The sequence below is a fragment of the Nansenia antarctica genome (assembly GCF_963989245.1).
Source record: "Nansenia antarctica genome assembly, chromosome: 1".
In the NCBI taxonomy this organism is placed as follows: Eukaryota; Metazoa; Chordata; class Actinopteri; order Argentiniformes; family Microstomatidae; genus Nansenia; species Nansenia antarctica.
Window position 1 is genome coordinate 42,935,117 of NC_137674.1, and position 17,500 is coordinate 42,952,616.

General features: G+C 46.3%; 1 protein-coding gene across 1 annotated transcript in view; it reads right to left on the reverse strand.

Moving 5' to 3' along the window:
• Nucleotides 1-5,537: 5,537 nt before the first annotated feature.
• Nucleotides 5,538-17,500, reverse strand: part of eipr1 (EARP complex and GARP complex interacting protein 1) — a 60,400-nt gene continuing 48,437 nt past the window's right edge. The window contains exons 7-9 of the mRNA XM_080550588.1: nt 16,300-16,467; nt 8,704-8,871; nt 5,538-6,531 (exon numbers count right to left, since the gene is read on the reverse strand). Coding sequence (XP_080406714.1) covers nt 6,357-6,531; nt 8,704-8,871; nt 16,300-16,467 — 511 coding nt within the window. The 3' untranslated portion in view covers nt 5,538-6,356. The remainder of the gene's footprint in view (nt 6,532-8,703; nt 8,872-16,299; nt 16,468-17,500) is intronic.

A 17,500-nucleotide genomic window follows, 5' to 3' on the forward strand; every position in this document is an offset into this window, starting at 1 on the left:
TGCTCCATTGATCAAACACATTCAACCTGCCACTTCACATTGCCATAACACTTGTGATGGGACTTACAATTCACTGTAATCCATACCAGGCGAAAAAGTGCCCCCCCCCGGTAAGATAGGGTCCCATTGAAAACAAGCTATATATGTCAAAATGGTATGTCATTTTATGACAGACTACCACATATTCTTGTGACATGGATACCCTAAATATGTCTCGCTGCTGTACTGTAGACTGTATACAGATAGAGAATGACTAAAACTAACATCTTTTAACAGGCATACCGTAACATATATAGTGCTGCAGTACAGTCAGTCAATATTGCACATGTCACAAGTCCAGCTAGAAAACAATTTCTAAACACACACACACACACGAAAACAAGCGCCTACCCACAATCCCAGGCAGCCGACCTATGACTTCCAACGTGCCCTCATCCAACACAGGGCTGTCAATCTCCATGGCGGCCCAGAGGGGGGATTCGTGCGGATGTTTTGGCGACAGCGGACATGAGAAATGAAAGCAATTACAATTTCAGAAGAGGTCATTATATGTGGGGTGTGGTGGACAAAGAGCCATAAATAACATTGGAGCCTCCCAAGTGCTTGTCCTGTAATTGAAGAACAATAGGGCTGAAAAAGACATGGAAGTCAGCACACGCCTGTACCGTGATATCCTTGTGCCATTGTGCTCCTTCGCCTCCCAGAAGAAAGAGGGTCATTCTGTGTGACAAAAACGTTGTGACATCCGACACGAGATGGTTACGTGACGTTTTCTATAGATTTGACACTGAGCTAGGAGAGCTACTTTACTGTACGGTGGTGTGGAAATGGGGAAAGAGCCGGCAATAAAGAGCTTGGCGGACCCTTTTGTGTGGCGTTTGTAAAGACATGCAGAAAAGCGTGTAAATCTGCGCGCTGGTGCGTTTACACCTAAGTCCCCGTGTCCATGACAGACAGGGAGGGGGAGAGAGTCGGAGGAAGTGGGGACAGACAGAGAAAGTGGGAGGGAGGGAGGGACAGAGAGAGAGGGAGAGAGAGAGATTCAAGAATTGTACTAAATATATAGTATTTAGTATATATACTGTATATAGACCATGCCTACAATTTCTCTGAGGGCTTGATAGTCCTATTCACTTTATCTGTGGATAAAACAACACTTCCCAGTCTTTGGGGTGTTTGTCAGTGTAAGTGGATATCCCTGTAAACTTCTAGAGAACGTCAAAAGTTCCATACGGCGACATACAGCGGGGACACCACTTCGACCGCCATTGAGCTGAGCTGGTACAGAAATTCCTTTGCTTAGAATATACAAGGATAGAGCTTTAGAGTGAATCTATTTCATGATTTATTTATCTCCAATATTATACTGGAGAGGAGGGATTTTCTGTTTGCTTGTAAAGCAAATACAGTAAGATTGGATTTGTGTTGTATTTTAGTGTTTGGCAGATGTTTGTTTCAGAACACCGACCTACTATCTACTGGCAGTGCACATTCTGGGAACCTGTATGATTACACTTGGTTTGAGGAAAACCTGACAAACCGATAAATAGCACACATACACATACACAAACATGAACACACAACACCTCCCCTGGGCTTTTCTGACTTGGTCAGGCTTCAATCCCTCTGCAACATTACACAAAGTGTGTGTGTGTGTGTGTGTGTGTGTGTGTGTGTGTGTGTGTGTGTGTGTGTCAAAAGCAGTAAGTACATGCAGCATTTTCATCAGGCATTATTTTCATTTCAAGGGATTGTGCACAATTTTCCAAATGTAAATGGAGTGCCTCTTGAAGGTAATAATCACCTGGGTCCCCCCAAGGTTGCTCTCCTGCGCCAAAGACATGAATAAATAATTAAGAGAAATCTAATTTCATTTATTTAATTTCCAGAGCAGCTGAATCCAATTCCGTCTTCGCCCTCAGAAGACAGGACCCGCATGACCCCTAGGTTTTATTATTGCTGTTTAAAACATTATACAAACAGAAATGTGAAAAACAAACATGCATGCCTATTTTACATTTGTTTTAAGATAATAATATATATATTTTTAAAAGGGCAGTATCGTGGCCTGAGAGAAGGACAGACATTGGTGCATGACTCCATGAGGGACTTTTCAGAAAAACAGCTGCCATTTTGCATACGATTTACACTGCATGTGAAACAGTATGAAATACAGCTACGTCTCAAGCTTAACTACTTACTTTACTACAGTACTTTCCTTCACTTTCAGTGTGTTTTGAGACATTGACATGGAGCAGCAATTTGCTCACAAACTGAAAAAATTAACAAACATTGAAATATACAATAAACAGTAATAACATGGAATCTAGTCAATCTTATTTATTGAGGTTAGTCATTTTGAGATACCTTAAAAAAATAGAAAAAAAGGCATGCATTTCATGGTTAAAGACCTGGTAAATCCATTCAATGCCAATGTCATACTGTACTTAACAATATGTCACTTGTGAGTTTGCCCTGACCGCAACTATGACATCAAACCAACCTCAAAAACCCAGGTCAGGGGACGTGACCTGAAGACGGCCTTTTTCGCCTTCAGCACCACCCCCGGCAGGCATGCATACGACTACACCAGGGTCACGTGACTCAAGGTTCCACATACAGCAGTTGGCAGTGGCGCTAGGTTGCACTTGAACTCTGGGAGCTCTCAGAGCACGAAACGTGAGAAAGAAGTCACGCAAATGCGTGTGTCACTGACCCTCCCAGGGCTGTTTCACAGATATTTAAATGGGGCAAAGCTGACTCGCCGACAGCTACGAAAACACCTCATCCCTTCCTGATTCACTAGTCATCTTGTTGTTACTGCAAGAGTAGAAAATTAATGTGCAGAAGTAGCCTATAGCTATCGCTACACAGCAGTGTTTTAGTAATTTGCTGTGTCAGCAGTTTTACTTTGCAGAGGTAGAAGTTGTATATTGAATATCAATGTATCATATTACAGGGTTCCCACACCTTCTTTAACATCCAATTCAAGGACTTCTCAATGACTTTCAAGGCCAAATTCTCTCAAATTCAAGGACTCTACGTGACGTAAAGTTTTGCTACATGAGTGAGGGTTAATCACCGTTTTAACACTATAGAACTTGAAAATATAAATGTATTTGTTCAATAGTTGAATTAAAATGTAACTCCATTAGGATAGTTCTTCAACAATATCCTCAGTAAAAATAGGTTATTAAACAATAATGACTTTAACCATACTTACTTACTTACGCCTATCGCTCCTTTAACCATAGGCTATCTCTTATTATTATATCAAATCTTGGACATAAAATCTATACAACAATGCTAGGCTGACCCTGGCCTGGACATCCTTACATACCCTCTCTCTCTCTCTCTCTCTCTCTCTCTCTCTCTCTCTCTCTCTCTCTCTCTCTCTCTCTCTCTCTCTCTCTCTCTCTCTCTCTCTCTCTCTCTCTCTCTCTCTCTCTCTCTCTCTCTCTCTCTCTCTCTCTCTCTCTCTCACACACACACACACACACACACACACACACACGCAGCTGTTCAATCATGAGATGTTTCACATTCATTCAAATCAGAGAGATCATATTTATTTAATTAGGGGTGTTTGTGTGTAGTATGATTAAACTAGTGAAAACTGAATAGCTTGTCTAATTGTATCTAAACAATGGCACCAACAAATAAGACAAATAATTCATATTAATCTTTTTCATATGGGACCACGTTATTTCGAGCACCTCCTCTCTCACTCATGCAGCATCATCTCAGCTGAGCAACAAGTGAATAGAAAAGCTGCGGAGGGAGGGAGGGAGGTCAGTTCATGCCTTTGAGACATTCAACACAATCATTCAAACTATAACATTGAACCGCAAAGCAATACTACTGATTTCTATGTTTGCATTAAAAAACTGCAGAATCAAGCACTTTCAAGGATTTTATTAATAGGACAGCCATTCAGGAATACTGATCAGATGAAATGGTCGATCAGGAAGCGTAATATTGCATATTATAAGATTAGCAGATCTGCATCTGTCATATGTATTATGCGTTAAATCAATCTGCCTTTCCACCCTCCAATCAAATTGTTATCGATTTTCACTTCAATCTCCGCACACGCGCGCACGCGCACGCGCACACGCACACGCACACGCACACACAGTCCTTAGAGGGATGAGACTAACGTTAGGGGTTAATGCTTATGCTTGTGTGTGTAGCACCAAACAACTACATTTTCAAGTTAAAACGGCAGGAACGAGTTATGAAACCAGTCAGAATCAAAGATGAAGCTCTCAGCACCAACACCACGACATCTACATTAAGCTCTCAGCACCAACACCACGACATCTACATTCCTCACCCCAATCTCCTTTCCATAATTGACTGCAGAATAACAAGAGGTGGGTATGTGAGCTGGGTTCCTAAGGAGGTATCGAAACACACATATACACCGACCTACCCACCCACCGACACACAAACACACACACACACTCTGCATTCAGCACATCGTACCACCCGTCCCGGCTGGCATGGCTAATGAAGAGCCCCCTCCCATTGCACCGGTGTGTGTGTGTGTGATGTGTGGTTGGAGATAAAGATCCGCCGAGATCCTCAAAAGAGTCAAGCTGCAATTAAAAAGCCTGTCAATGGTGTCTGCCATAACGAAGGCTGGGACTGTCACTATCGACCAGCGTCAACACACACGCTGTACATGAGACGAGGGAAGGAGGGAAAGGGAGGAGGAGGGATGAGGAGGAAAGTAGCCGGATGATGCAGAGAGAGAAGGGGGTAGGAAGAAGGAAAGATCAGAAAAAGAAAGCTGGGGGGTGGGGGTGCAACGAAGAGCAGGAAACAGAGGTGGGAGGAAGAGGGAGAAAGAGAGGAAGGGGTGAGAGAGGGAAGGAGGAGAGAAAGTGAGAGGGAGGATGAGAGAGAGAAGGGAAGGATGAGAAGAGAGGAGAGGAGAGGAAAGAGGAGGAGGAGGAAGAGGAGGAGGAGTGTATCCCTTAAAGCTGTCATCTGCCAACTCTGGTGCCACGGGTTCAGCCCTAGTCATCCCCAAGAGAGAAGCCGTCTGTCACCGAGGCATACGAGAAACCCCTATGGACATGTCTCACTTGACAACTAATACACTCCTTTCCTATTAAAACGCTTCACTTAGAGCATACTTGTTATAATGCCTCCAAAACCATGTCTCGTTATAAGCATGTTATAATGCATGGCATAATTCTAATGTCTTATATCATCTCAAAAGGATCCTGAGCTATTATCGGCCATTTTGGGGGGTTTAAGAGACAGTATATACAGCATAGCAAATAATGCTGTATTAAGAAGACATTATAAAGTATCATACACACCGGGAGACCACTGTGTTGTTGTTGGAATCCCAGATTGCCCCTTTTATGTTCACCAACTCAACATGAATAAGCGAAGGCCAGTTTTTCCAACACATAGAATATTTAATTCTATTCAGACACACCAAACAGTATATTTTCAGTCTGTATACAAACATTCAGTAGCCTTGGTCACTAAGGCCAAAGGAACGTCAAGCGTTAGTTTTCAGTGGTAGTAGCAGAGACGGAGAGAGAACTGAACATATACAACAACGTATGCAGTAGAGAGAGAGATGGAGTGTGTGTGTGTGTGTGTGTGTGTGTGTGTGTGTGCGCATAAAGGTCTGGTGAGGATGGCTCCCTTGGCAGACTTCGGCCCCGGTTTGTTCTCAGCGGTGGTTCTGAGTGTGTGTGTGTGTGTGTGTGTGTGTGTGTGTGTGTGTGTGTGTTTGTGTGTGAGAGAGAGAGAGAGAGAGAGAGAGAGGCCTGGATGGTGTAGGCAGGGAGAGCTGAAGCAAGTCTGGTGTTCCTGTGGGGAGAGCTGATACGCAGTGGTGGGGTGTGTGTGTGTGTGTGTGTGTGTGTGTGTGTGTGTGTGTGTGTGTGTGTGTGTGTGTGCATGTGTGTGTGTGTGTGTGTGTGTGTGTGTGAGAGATATAGAAGCCTGGGTGGCGTAGGCATGGAGATCTGAAGCGAGTCTGGTGTTCCTGTGGGGTGAGCTGAGACGCAGCGGTGGTGTGTGTGTGTGTGTGTGTGCGTGTGTGTGTAGAGAGAGTTTAAGCACTGAAACTGACTGCTGGGTTTAGAGGAGGGCTGTAGTGCGGTTAGCCTTACTCTAGCATCCAATGCTCTTCTGAGAAGTGAGAGAGACTGTTCTGAAGGAAAACCTCTAATTGGTCATATTAATTATGAATGCACAGTACATACAACATAATCTATCCCTCCATCGACTGTAACTATTAGACTTCACAGTTTTTTCTCTTTTCAGTGCCTTAACCGCCCCCCCCTCCGCCCCCCCTCTCAGTAAGGTCCGGTGGTCCAGGATGTCTAGAGCAGGATGCGGTATTTGAGGGCGCGGGGGACCCTGTTGATGACCAGCCTGCCGTCGTAGCTGAGCGAGGCGAAGAGCCAGGGGTCGGCTGAGGACCACTCCACCGCATACACGCTGTCCTCGTGCTCCTCGTATGTGGAGATGATGCTGTCCTGCAGGGGCTCCTTGCTCCTAGGACACGCGCACACACGCACACAAACACGCACACACACACGCACACGCGCACACACACACACACACACACACACACAGAGGTTAAGGGCAAGCAAACACACATAAACACACACACACACAAACACACACACCAAACGCACATACACACACACACAGAGGTTAAGGGCAAGCAAACACAAACACACACACACACACACACACGGTTGAGGCTGTTAAATAGGAACATTTTCACATTGCTCATTACACCTATTCCTGTCCTCTTTATTCACAATGGGCTATTACGCAAACCGTTCACTAAACATTCACAGTCACTTGTGAAATTAGTTGATTAATGTTATATTGATCAATATTGATTAATGTTACCACCAAGATGTTGGCTAGCAGTGCAAGCTATCTATACAACAAGGTGTTATATTCGCCAGAGGCGAATCGCCTCTCCAAATCAATATTTAGCAAGCTGGCTATACTAATGACAACATTGTCAAGATTGAGCTAGCATACATGTTGCTATTGCGATATTCTGTTCAGCTACCTAGCCAGTAAAGCAATGAAACGTCTGATTTGGTTACATGACAGACGACTTGTTTATAAGTCTCTAGACTAGAGAGCTTAATACACTTCAGACCGTGAATAGGTCTAAGCTAGGTATACCACTGTAGCTCCGCTGGTCCTTCAGTAAGTTAAGATACGTTTGGTTGAATATACGCCATCTTTTCTATCTATCTATCTATCCAATCATTTTCAGATTCAGAAGTGTTTAAGGAGGGCTAGAGGTTGTATCTGGACAAGCCCTTGAGTACTAATTCTTCACCTTTCTCTTTCAAAGTGTACACTTGGCCACTCCCCTACTTAGGATTTAAAAGCATAGGACTGGTGTAACCATAGAATCTTACACCATGGTTGATATACTATTAAATCCATGTGAAAGGAGTGGATAAGCGTACACTTGAGGTAAAAAGGGTGGAGAACTTGGATGCAGGGGAAGGACAGCAGGGTTGGTACCGAATTCCTTTGAAATGAACAAATTCAGGATGTGTTTTGGAAAATGTAATTCCACATTTCCAAAGATTTAGAATTTTCAATTTACGGAAAGAATGTGAAGAATACACACTGTTGATTTGCTGACTACCGGAAAATACTGATGAGATGCATTTTTAGTGTGCCTATTAAACATTGTATAATCTTAAGTGAATATATCTTCAGGATACATACAATGTAGCACGCTTTCAAATGGTGTCCACCGTCAACACTTCTCTGACACACAGGCGTCTAGAATAACACCTGACCTTCTCCTGGCCTGCAGCCAGCCGCTTATAGACTTAAGGCCAATGCACACGGCGTGCTTAAGGCCAATGCACACAGCGATTTTGTCACACGACAACATTCGATTCTCAATTCACACCACCGAAGTCGGACCAGGCAGGCTGATTACTATAGGCTCTACCAATATTGCTTACCTTGCTTCCACAATGTCTACAAGATACAACTGGGCATATTGTGCCTACATGCTCAATTGTTATTATTATGTAATATAGGTGTCTTGTAATCCCATATGAGATGGGCCGTGTTGTTGACTTCGGTGGTGTGAATTGAGAATCGAATGTTGTCGTGCGACAATATCGCATCGCACGCCGTGTGCATTGTCTCATTCAAAACAATGGAATCGAGTTTGCGGTGCGACAAAATCGCACACCGTGTGCATTGGCCTTTAGAGTATGTGTCCAGTGGTCAGTTAAGGAGTGGACCGTTGAGAGACAATCTGGAACGGTCAAGACAATTTGTTTAGGACAATGATAGTTATGGAGTGGTTGTCACCATTTGTGAGTAATGATCTACAGGTGTCAGTCTATTTTCTCTGTGTCCACTACTATAACGGGAAGACTATTCCTTTAACACTCTGCTCATCTAATCAGATACCCTGATTTTTCACTGTATTTGTCAATGAATATTAAGTCAATGAAAAGTGGCCTTTATTTTTTAATGACTGAATTGGAATTCAATTAACTTCTGGAATTTATGGGATTGCTCCACTGTCCCAAACCAAATTCCTAACATGTTTACATGTCATGGCAATAAAGTCTTCTGATTCTGATTCTGATTCTGAAAAGGAATTAGCCCCCGGCCTTGGTGGACAGTAATGGATGGAAGTGTGTCTGAGAGTGTCCGTACTTCTCGTCCTGGTGGTTGTCCTCTCCATCGCTGAGGTCATCATCATCCACCATGTGACCAAAGGGCTCCGAGGAGATGGACACCATGTTGGACAGGATCACTCTACTGTCACTGCTGCCCGTCAACACCAGCTGGTCATGGGAGCTGTTGTAGCGCACACTCCACACCCTGGGAACACACACACACACACGTATGAACACAGGTATGCACCAATATGTGCACGCGCACGCACACACACACAGGTACATGCACCCACACACCCATGAGGGAGCAGGGAGAGAGGTGTTACAGAAATGTGTTTAGAAATGTGATCCATGCCCTAAACTCTGCCTCCCCTCATTCCACCCCACCCCACCCAGTCTCTCTCTCTCTCTCTTTCTCTCTCTCTCTCTCTCTCTCTCTCTATCATACCATCTTTCCATCTTTCTACTACCCCTCTCTGTCCCACTTCCTACTTCTCTGCCCTTCTCTCTTTTTCTCTCTCCCTTCCACTCTCTCATTCACTCCATCCGCCCCTCCCTCTCTAATTATCTTCCTTCCCCACCCCTCTCTCTCTCCCCCTATCTCCCTCTCTCCACATCATTCCCTCTGTCTCTCTCTCTGTGTCGTACCATCTTTCTTCGACTATCTCTCTGTTAGTCTGACCCTCGTTCACCCCTCTCTCCCCCTGCCTCCCTCTTTCTCTCCCGTCACTCCTTCTCTCCCTCCCTCACTCTCTCTGCCTCAAACCTTCCCTCCCTCTCTCATTCTCTCCCCCTCTCTCTCTCCCTCCCTCTCACCACCCCCCCCCCCCTCTCTCCCTCCCTCTCTCATTCCCCCCCTCTCTCTCCCTCCCTCTCTCATTCTCCCCCCCTCACTCTCTCCCTCTCTCTCTCTCTCCCTCCCTCCCCCTCTCTCAGCCTGGGGCCAGGCTCAGTGGTGGATCCCAACTCCTCATGGAGAGGGATTGAGGGATAACTGGGGCTGTTGACAGAAAGTCTGGCTCAGCGAACCCTCTCTCCCTTCACTCTGCTAATCCGCTTGCCGGCTAAAAAATAGTCCCTAATACCCCGGGCCCCCGAGGCCCTACCGCACTAGCTCCAAAAACACCACACACACACACACACACACACACACACACACACACACACACACACACACACACACACACACACACACATACACACCCACCCTATCAAAATGGGATCACATCTGCAGCTATTGATATATTTGTCCAGTCTATCTCTGTTGAGATAACATCCTTTGTGTGTTTTTATATGGGAGAGAGTGTGTGTGTGTGTTTGTGTGTGTGTGTTTGCGTCTTTATCATGCAGTGATAGGTGTGCTGCTATAGCTGCAGCAACGGTGCCGTTTGGCTCATAGACAGTAGTGATTATCTATTCAGCTCACTCACACCAGAGAGAGAGAGAGAGAGAGAGAGAGAGCAGGAGCCTAGCTCCACACAGACACACGCGCGCACGTACACACACACGGACGCACACACACTCCTGAAAACCGCAGTAGACTGTATTCAGCTACTTCCATAGCTCTGACCATCGCAGCCCAGCAAAGAATAGCTACATTGGGGTGCAAAAGTGTCGGCACCCTTAGACAAAATGCCTTTTACAATTAATATCTAAGTGAAAAGAAGCAAACCTAACCTCTAAATGGTACAAAGTTAAACATGACACATTTCATCACATTGTTTTGTACATTTTTGTTGTTGTTGTTTTTACAGTCTCAAAATCATAAAACAAGGAAAAAGGCCTTGTGCAAAAGTTTGGGAACCCTGTCAGCTAGTACTTTGTAACTCCTCTTCGGGCAACTATAACAGCTTGCAAACACTTCCTGTTGCCAGCTATGAGTCTTTAAATACTTGTTTTTGGAATGTTTCCCCATTCTTCCTGGCAGAATACCTCTAGCTCAGAAATATTCTTCAGCCTACTTGTATGCACGGCATGTTTGAGATACCCAACCTCTATTCAACTTCAATTTCTGGACTGACCTTCGAACATTAGCCTCTAGAATGTCTTGATATTTGGTGGAATCCATTCTTCCTTCCACCCGCACAATATTGCCTGTGCCCCCAGCTGCTACACAACCCCAAAGCATAATGGATCCACCGCCATGCTTAACAGTTGGCAAGGTGTTCTTCTCTACAAATGCTTCACCCTTTTTTCTCCAAACATACCTTCTTTGGTTGTGGGCAAAAAGTTCAAATTTGGTTTCGTCAGTCCAAAACACATTGTTCCAATAGGCTTCAGGTTGTTCAGGTTTGCTTTCAATAAACTTGGAGATTAATTGTAACAGACATTTAAACCAGAGGTGTCCACATTTTTGCACCCCACTGTAAACACGTACCAGACCTCTGAATACTGCACTGCAATTTACCAAACTAAACAATGTCACAGCACACTTAAACACTTAACACCTCAGCCAAGCATACGAGTGTGTGTGTGTGTGTGTGTGTGTGTGTGTGTGTGTGTGTGTGTGAGCATGCACGTGCGCGTATGCATGTGCGTGTGCGTGTGTGTGTGTGTGTGTGTGTGTGTGTGTGTGAAAACTAAGGAGCTGATCGTGGACTTCAGGAAGAAGTGGGGGGGTGCCACGCCCACATCCACATCAGTGGGGCCTACACTGGAGAAAGTCAGCAGCTTCAAGTTCGTCTGTATCACTGAGGACCTAACATGATCAACCTCTACCAGTTCATCACAGGCCGTGAGCTCCCAGCCGTACAGGACATCTACTCCGGGAGGTGCAAGAGGAAGGCCGGGAAGATGGACAGCAGCCATCCCTGCCACGCCCTGTTATCTCTGTTGAACAGTAAGTAAGTAGCCTTGAGAACCGATGGTTTTCGAGCCTAATGGCTCATAGGGCAGGAGCCTATCTCCTGTTTCCGTAGCGTGAGGCGGCTTGATGTATGAGTACACCCCCTGGACATGGCGCTGGTATGTCGCAGGGTCTTACCCCCAATCCAACCCTTAATGCTGAGTGGCAAGCTGGGAGGCATCGCCTCGCCCCTCGCCCCCCCCCCCCCCCTTTGTTAGCTAGACAGAAAAACATACATAGATATCGATTACGACACTCTTTTTTTGGGGGGGGGAGTCTGGGGCATGTTCATAGCTGTGGGAATAGCAACGAAAGATGAGTGAGTGGGATACAGGGTGGCTGTTCAGGGTCCTTGTGTACACCGTTGCTAATTAGTGTGAAGGGAGGTGCTGTGTTGAAGAGAGAAGAGAGAGCTCTGCACTGCAGGGGAGGATGGTGGAGGTAGAAACTGGAGGACAAGCTCATTGTAATGCATGGAATAGAATTCAGAGTGCTGTTACATCCTTCCTTACCTTACCACCCTAATCAACTCCTCCCTATCCACAGGATCTGTCCCAGCGGCCTTCAAAATAGCCAGAATCAAGCCTCTCCTCAAGAAACCTACCCTTGACCCATCATCTGTCCACAATTACAGACCTGTATCCCTTCTCTCCTTCCCTTCCAAAACCCTTGAACGCGCGGCATCTAAACAACTGACTGACTATCTCCGGAAGATGGAACACTTAGACCCCCACCAATCCGGCTTCAAGGCTGGGCACTCCACTGAGACTGCGCTCCTTGCTGTCACGGAAGCCCTCCACTCTGCTCAAGCTTCCTCCCTCTCCTCTGTTCTCATTCTCCTTGACCTGTCTGCTGCCTTCGACACAGTCAATCACCAGATCCTTCTCTCCATCCTCTCAGAACTGGGCATCTCTGGCACCGCACACTCCTGGTTTTCTTCCTACCTGGCGGGCCGCTCCTACCAGGTGACCTGGAGAGAATCGCTGTCTTCTCCACGAACCCTCTCCACTGGGGTACCCCAGGGTTCTGTCCTAGGGCCCTTACTTTTCTCTCTCTACACCAAGTCTCTTGGCTCGGTAATCTCTTCACATGGGCTCTCCTACCACAGCTACGCAGACGACACTCAACTCTTCCTGTCCTTCCCCCCGTCTGATGTACACGTGGCCAGTGGAGCCCCTAGACTTTTGGGGGCCCTAAGCAAACAACATTATGGAGGCCCCTGGTAAGGGTCTTAGGCGGGTGACGATGTGGACATTTTCAAATGTATTTATTTCCCTGACACTAAAATATAATACGGTTTTACGAAGTTCGCGCATATGCGCGCGCTCGTGTGTGTGTAAGTAAAAAAACTGTCTGAAAGACTAGCGTCTCTTTTACAAAGGAGCCCTGGCCAAGACAGCCACAACACAACAATTACATTTGACATAATAAAAGCACATAAAAACATGCAAAGCACATTACATAAAAACAGTAAAAACAGTAGAAACAGTAAAAACAGTACATGACCACAGGTACAGTAGCACACCTACACATTGCGACATACTGGACCACAAGTAGCATACAAATTACATGCAACATGGAGCATGTAAATGATGCATGTAAATGCATGTAAATGATGGATCTTATCATGAATCATTTTTAAAGGCTTTAATATAGGCTACATGATGTATTAACTATTTGTATTTTGTACCCAGATGTCAAATAAATACGTAACAAATGAATAGTTAACTTAAAAAAAAAACTGCCCCGCTGAACCAATGAGAAGGACGGGGGGGCGGTGCTTCCCATCGGTCCGGCCTATCAGTGTCCTAGATTTGCCGCTCGCTCCGGGCGGCACATAGAATCCGTTCTATGGATAGTCTCCAGACGTTTGGAGCGAGAGCAAAGCGGAAGTGGAAACGGCTGGCACCGCGAGACTAGCCAGCTATCAATAAACTACAATTCATCAGAGCAATTGCGCGTCATCTCCCTGTCATCAGAATGATCACGCCCCTTTTTGGGTGATAGAAGGGGAGAAGTTTGACTGGCGGTCAATGGGAATTTCTGGTCTTCGCTACTTTAATCCGCTAAAATAAGAAAACCGTAGTGCTTTTTAGATATTAGGCGCCCACATCCGATGGCCAGTTAGGCAAACTATTATATAGTGTCGTTGCCGATCAATGATCGACGTCGTTATATAGAGAAAATTAATGAAATAGGGGTTGATTTATCAGAGCAGTCATACGTCATCTCCCTGTCATCTGGGATTTGTAGTTCTTCATTTGATTTGCCGTGTAAATCCCCAGACTGCCCAAATCCGATTGCCAGTCAGGCAAACAATTATATAGTGTCGTTGCCGATCAATGATCGACGTCGTTATATGGAGAACATTTATGAAATAGGCAATGAATGTGTGTCCTTTCAGTCTGCCTCCATGAACCACCCGACCCAAAGACCTGAGGTGTTGTAGGAGGTATGAATATGATTTAGTCGGTATTTAGTATAACAGGCTAATGGGTTTATTGTGAGTTTACTTTGATTGTTTGTTTATTGCCTAGATCACCGTATTGAGAAGTCATATGGTTATGGGGGGTGATATTGCAAGGTAATTTAAGCACCTGCGCACCTTGCATGGTGGTAGTGGAGAGAGAGGGGAGCGATGCATTTTTGTTGACCGCATTATACGCATATTCTATACGCATAGTTTGTTATTTTTCTGGTTTTGATCGCTTATGGATTATTTTTGTACGTCGCCAAGTTTGATTGTTCTATTCAATTTTCATCTCAGCGGATTGTTTGGCGCGTCATACAATTACCAGCCAGACCCTGGTTGCGTCTCTCAGCGACTTTTTACTTTTGGCTCTATCTATCTATCTCGCTACAGGTGTCATATAACCCTAACCCATATCCTGCCATATAAAAGTACCTTATTGAATCTCCAGGTAATGTATTTCTGACATCCATCACTTTTGCTGTCGTTAAGATACTTTATTTTTCTGTTTTGGTAGTCTGTCCAATGTGACAATTGCCCTCCTCCACCGGCCCTAGTTTTGGATCTGGCTTGCTGTTCATTATTTTCATGATAAAACGTCATAACATCTTCATATACACCATACACTGTGTCAAAGACACTGAACAGTAGACATAAGACATGTTCATAAATGTTTATCTATATTGAAAACATTTTATTTTATTTTTTTTAAAGTTGGAGGCCCTTTTTGTTTGGTGGCCCCAAGCAATTGCCTTGGTTGCCTCTATGGACGGGGCGCCTCTGCACGTGGCAACCCGTATCTCTGCATGTCTCGCTGACATTTCAACATGGATGGCTGACCACCATCTCAAGCTCAATCTTAACAAGACCGAGCTCCTCTTCATCTCCGGGAAAGCCTGCCCTCTCCAAGACTTCTCTATCACAGTGGAGAACTCTACTGTAACCCCCTCCCTGACAGCCAAGAACCTTGGAGTGATCCTGGACAACCGACTATCCTGTGCGGAGAACATTGCAGCAACGGCTCGCTCCTGCAGATTCTTCCTCTACAACATCAGAAGGATACGACCATTCCTTACCAGAGAGTCAGCGCAACTCTTGACCCAGGCACTGGTCATCTCCCGCCTGGATTACTGCAACGTACTCCTGGCTGGGCTCCCCGCCTCCGCCATTAGACCTCTGCAGCTCATCCAGAACGCTGCTGCCCAGCTGGTATTCAACCTCCCCAAATACTCTCATGTCACCCCTCTCCTTCGCACCCTGCCCTGGCTCCCGATAGCAGCTCGCATCAGATTCAAGACTCTGGTGCTTGCATATCAGGCAGCTAAAGGGACAGCCCCTGCCTACCTGAAGGAAATGGTAACCCCCCAAACTCCAGCCCGCTCACTCCGCTCCTCCACCTCGGCTGGCCGACTGGCCCCACCACCTCTGCACAGCAGTCGTGCTGCCCGATCACTTCTCTTCACAACACTGGCTCCCCGCTGGTGGAATGAGCTCCCCACGGCTGTCAGAACGGCAGAGTCACTACCCATCTTCCGTCGTAGACTGAAGACCCATTTCTTCAGGTTACACCTTAACTGCTCCTCCTGAGACATCTTCTGCCCCTCAGCACTACGTCTCCTAAAGACACCCGCTTTCCCCTCTACTGTGTCCCTAAGAACTTCTATTGCCCCCCTTGTACTGTTTCTCTGTTTCTCCAGTATAAAAAAAGAATAATTAAAAAAACTAGGTTTTAGAAGAAGGTGATCGGAGAAGGTTTTTCCTTCTATCAATGGCCCCGGGCCTGAGCTAGATTACTCTTCCTGCAACGAATGGTGGACTGATGATTCACATGCTTAGCATTCAAATGTATTGATTGTAAGTTGCTTTGGAATAAGGCGTCTGCTAAATGCCCAAAATGTAAAAATGTTACCAGACGATACCATTCCTCATACTGTTCCATGCATTACGATGAGCCTGCCTCCACACCAACCTCCCCTGCTAACGAGCGCTGTCAAGTGGGAAACAGGCTCAGAGACAGGAACACTGTTGGTGTTTTCACCAGAATAATCCACACATACTGTAATCAAGTGTCTGTCTGTGTGTGTGTGTGTGTGTGTGTGTGTGTGTGTGTGTGTGTGTGTGTGTGTGTGTGTGTGTGTGTGTGTGTGTGCGCATGCGTGCCGCGCTTGCGTGTGTGTGTGTGCACTCGCATACATGCGCATGTTGTGAATTATGTGTGTGTGTGTCTACTGTCTGTATATCTACTGTGTGTGTGTGTGTGTGTGTGTGTGTGTGTGTGTGTGTGTGTGTGTGTGTGCAGGTACAGGCCAGTTCTCTACCAGTGCGAGTGCTCCTCCAGGCTCTTGACGGGCTCAGTGATGTTCCTCACGTCCCAGAATTTGACCTTGCAGTCGTCCCCACAGCTGGCCAGGTAGTACTGCTTGTTGGGATTAAAGTCCAGGTCTCGCACCAGCTGCCCGTGGGCATTCTCTATGCAGTAGATCTGACTGGGGAGGGAGAGAGACATGGAAACAGAGGGAGTGCCGGGGTGGGGGGGTGAGAGAGAGAGAGAAAGGGAAAGAGAGAGAATCAACAACACTGCCACATTGATGACGATAAATCAAAAAGAAGGCCAGTCTCCATTTGCTGGTCGTATACAAAGTTGAGGTTTTATAAAGTCCGATCTTCGAAAGGACTTGGCGGCGGCAGAGGTTTCCTGGGGAGAGACAGAACTGTACATGAATGAAAGAGCAGAGAAAGGGAGACGCGAGTTGTTGCTTGTTGGGCTGTGCTGTTTCGTTGGCCTAAACCCTGGGAGCCTGGTGGAGGTAGACTAAGGTAGGTGACAGATACCATTCCTCATTCCATTCCATTCCAGGCATTACTGTGAGCCCATCCTCTGACGTCTACCTCCACCAGCCTAAACGCTTCGCTTCTCCTCTCCACTCTTCTTCCATCTCATCTGTTACCTACTATTCTCTCCCCTCTCCCTCTGCCCCCTCTACTTCTCTTCCACCTCTCCCTCTACCTCTCTGCCCCGACTACTCCACCTCCCCCCTCTTCGCCATCCACTACTCCTCCTCCACCTCTCCCTCTCTGCCCCCCCCCTCTACTCCACCTCTCCCTCTTTCCTGCCCTCTTCTCCTACTCCATCTCTCCCTCTACCTCTCTGTCCCTCTCTACTCCCTTCTCCCACGCTCTACGCCACGTCACCTCTCCCTCTGCCCCGCTCTACCCCACCTCCTCCCTCTCTGCTCTCCTCCTCTCCTTTTCCCAACCCACCCCCTTCCTCATCATTTCCCCCTCTCCCCCCTAGTAACTGAAGAGGATCAGAAACAGGCAGTCTCAGTCAGTGTAACCCCCTGCCTTCTCTCCTCTCTCTCCTCCACTAGTCACCCCTCCTCCTCCTCCTCCTCCTCTCCCCCCATGCTCTCTTCTCCTCCTCCTCATAGCTATTGTCCCAGTATAACGCACTGCATTCTCTCTCTCTTCTCTCTCTATAACAACCATCTACTCGCCCGCCCGCCGATCTCATTAACA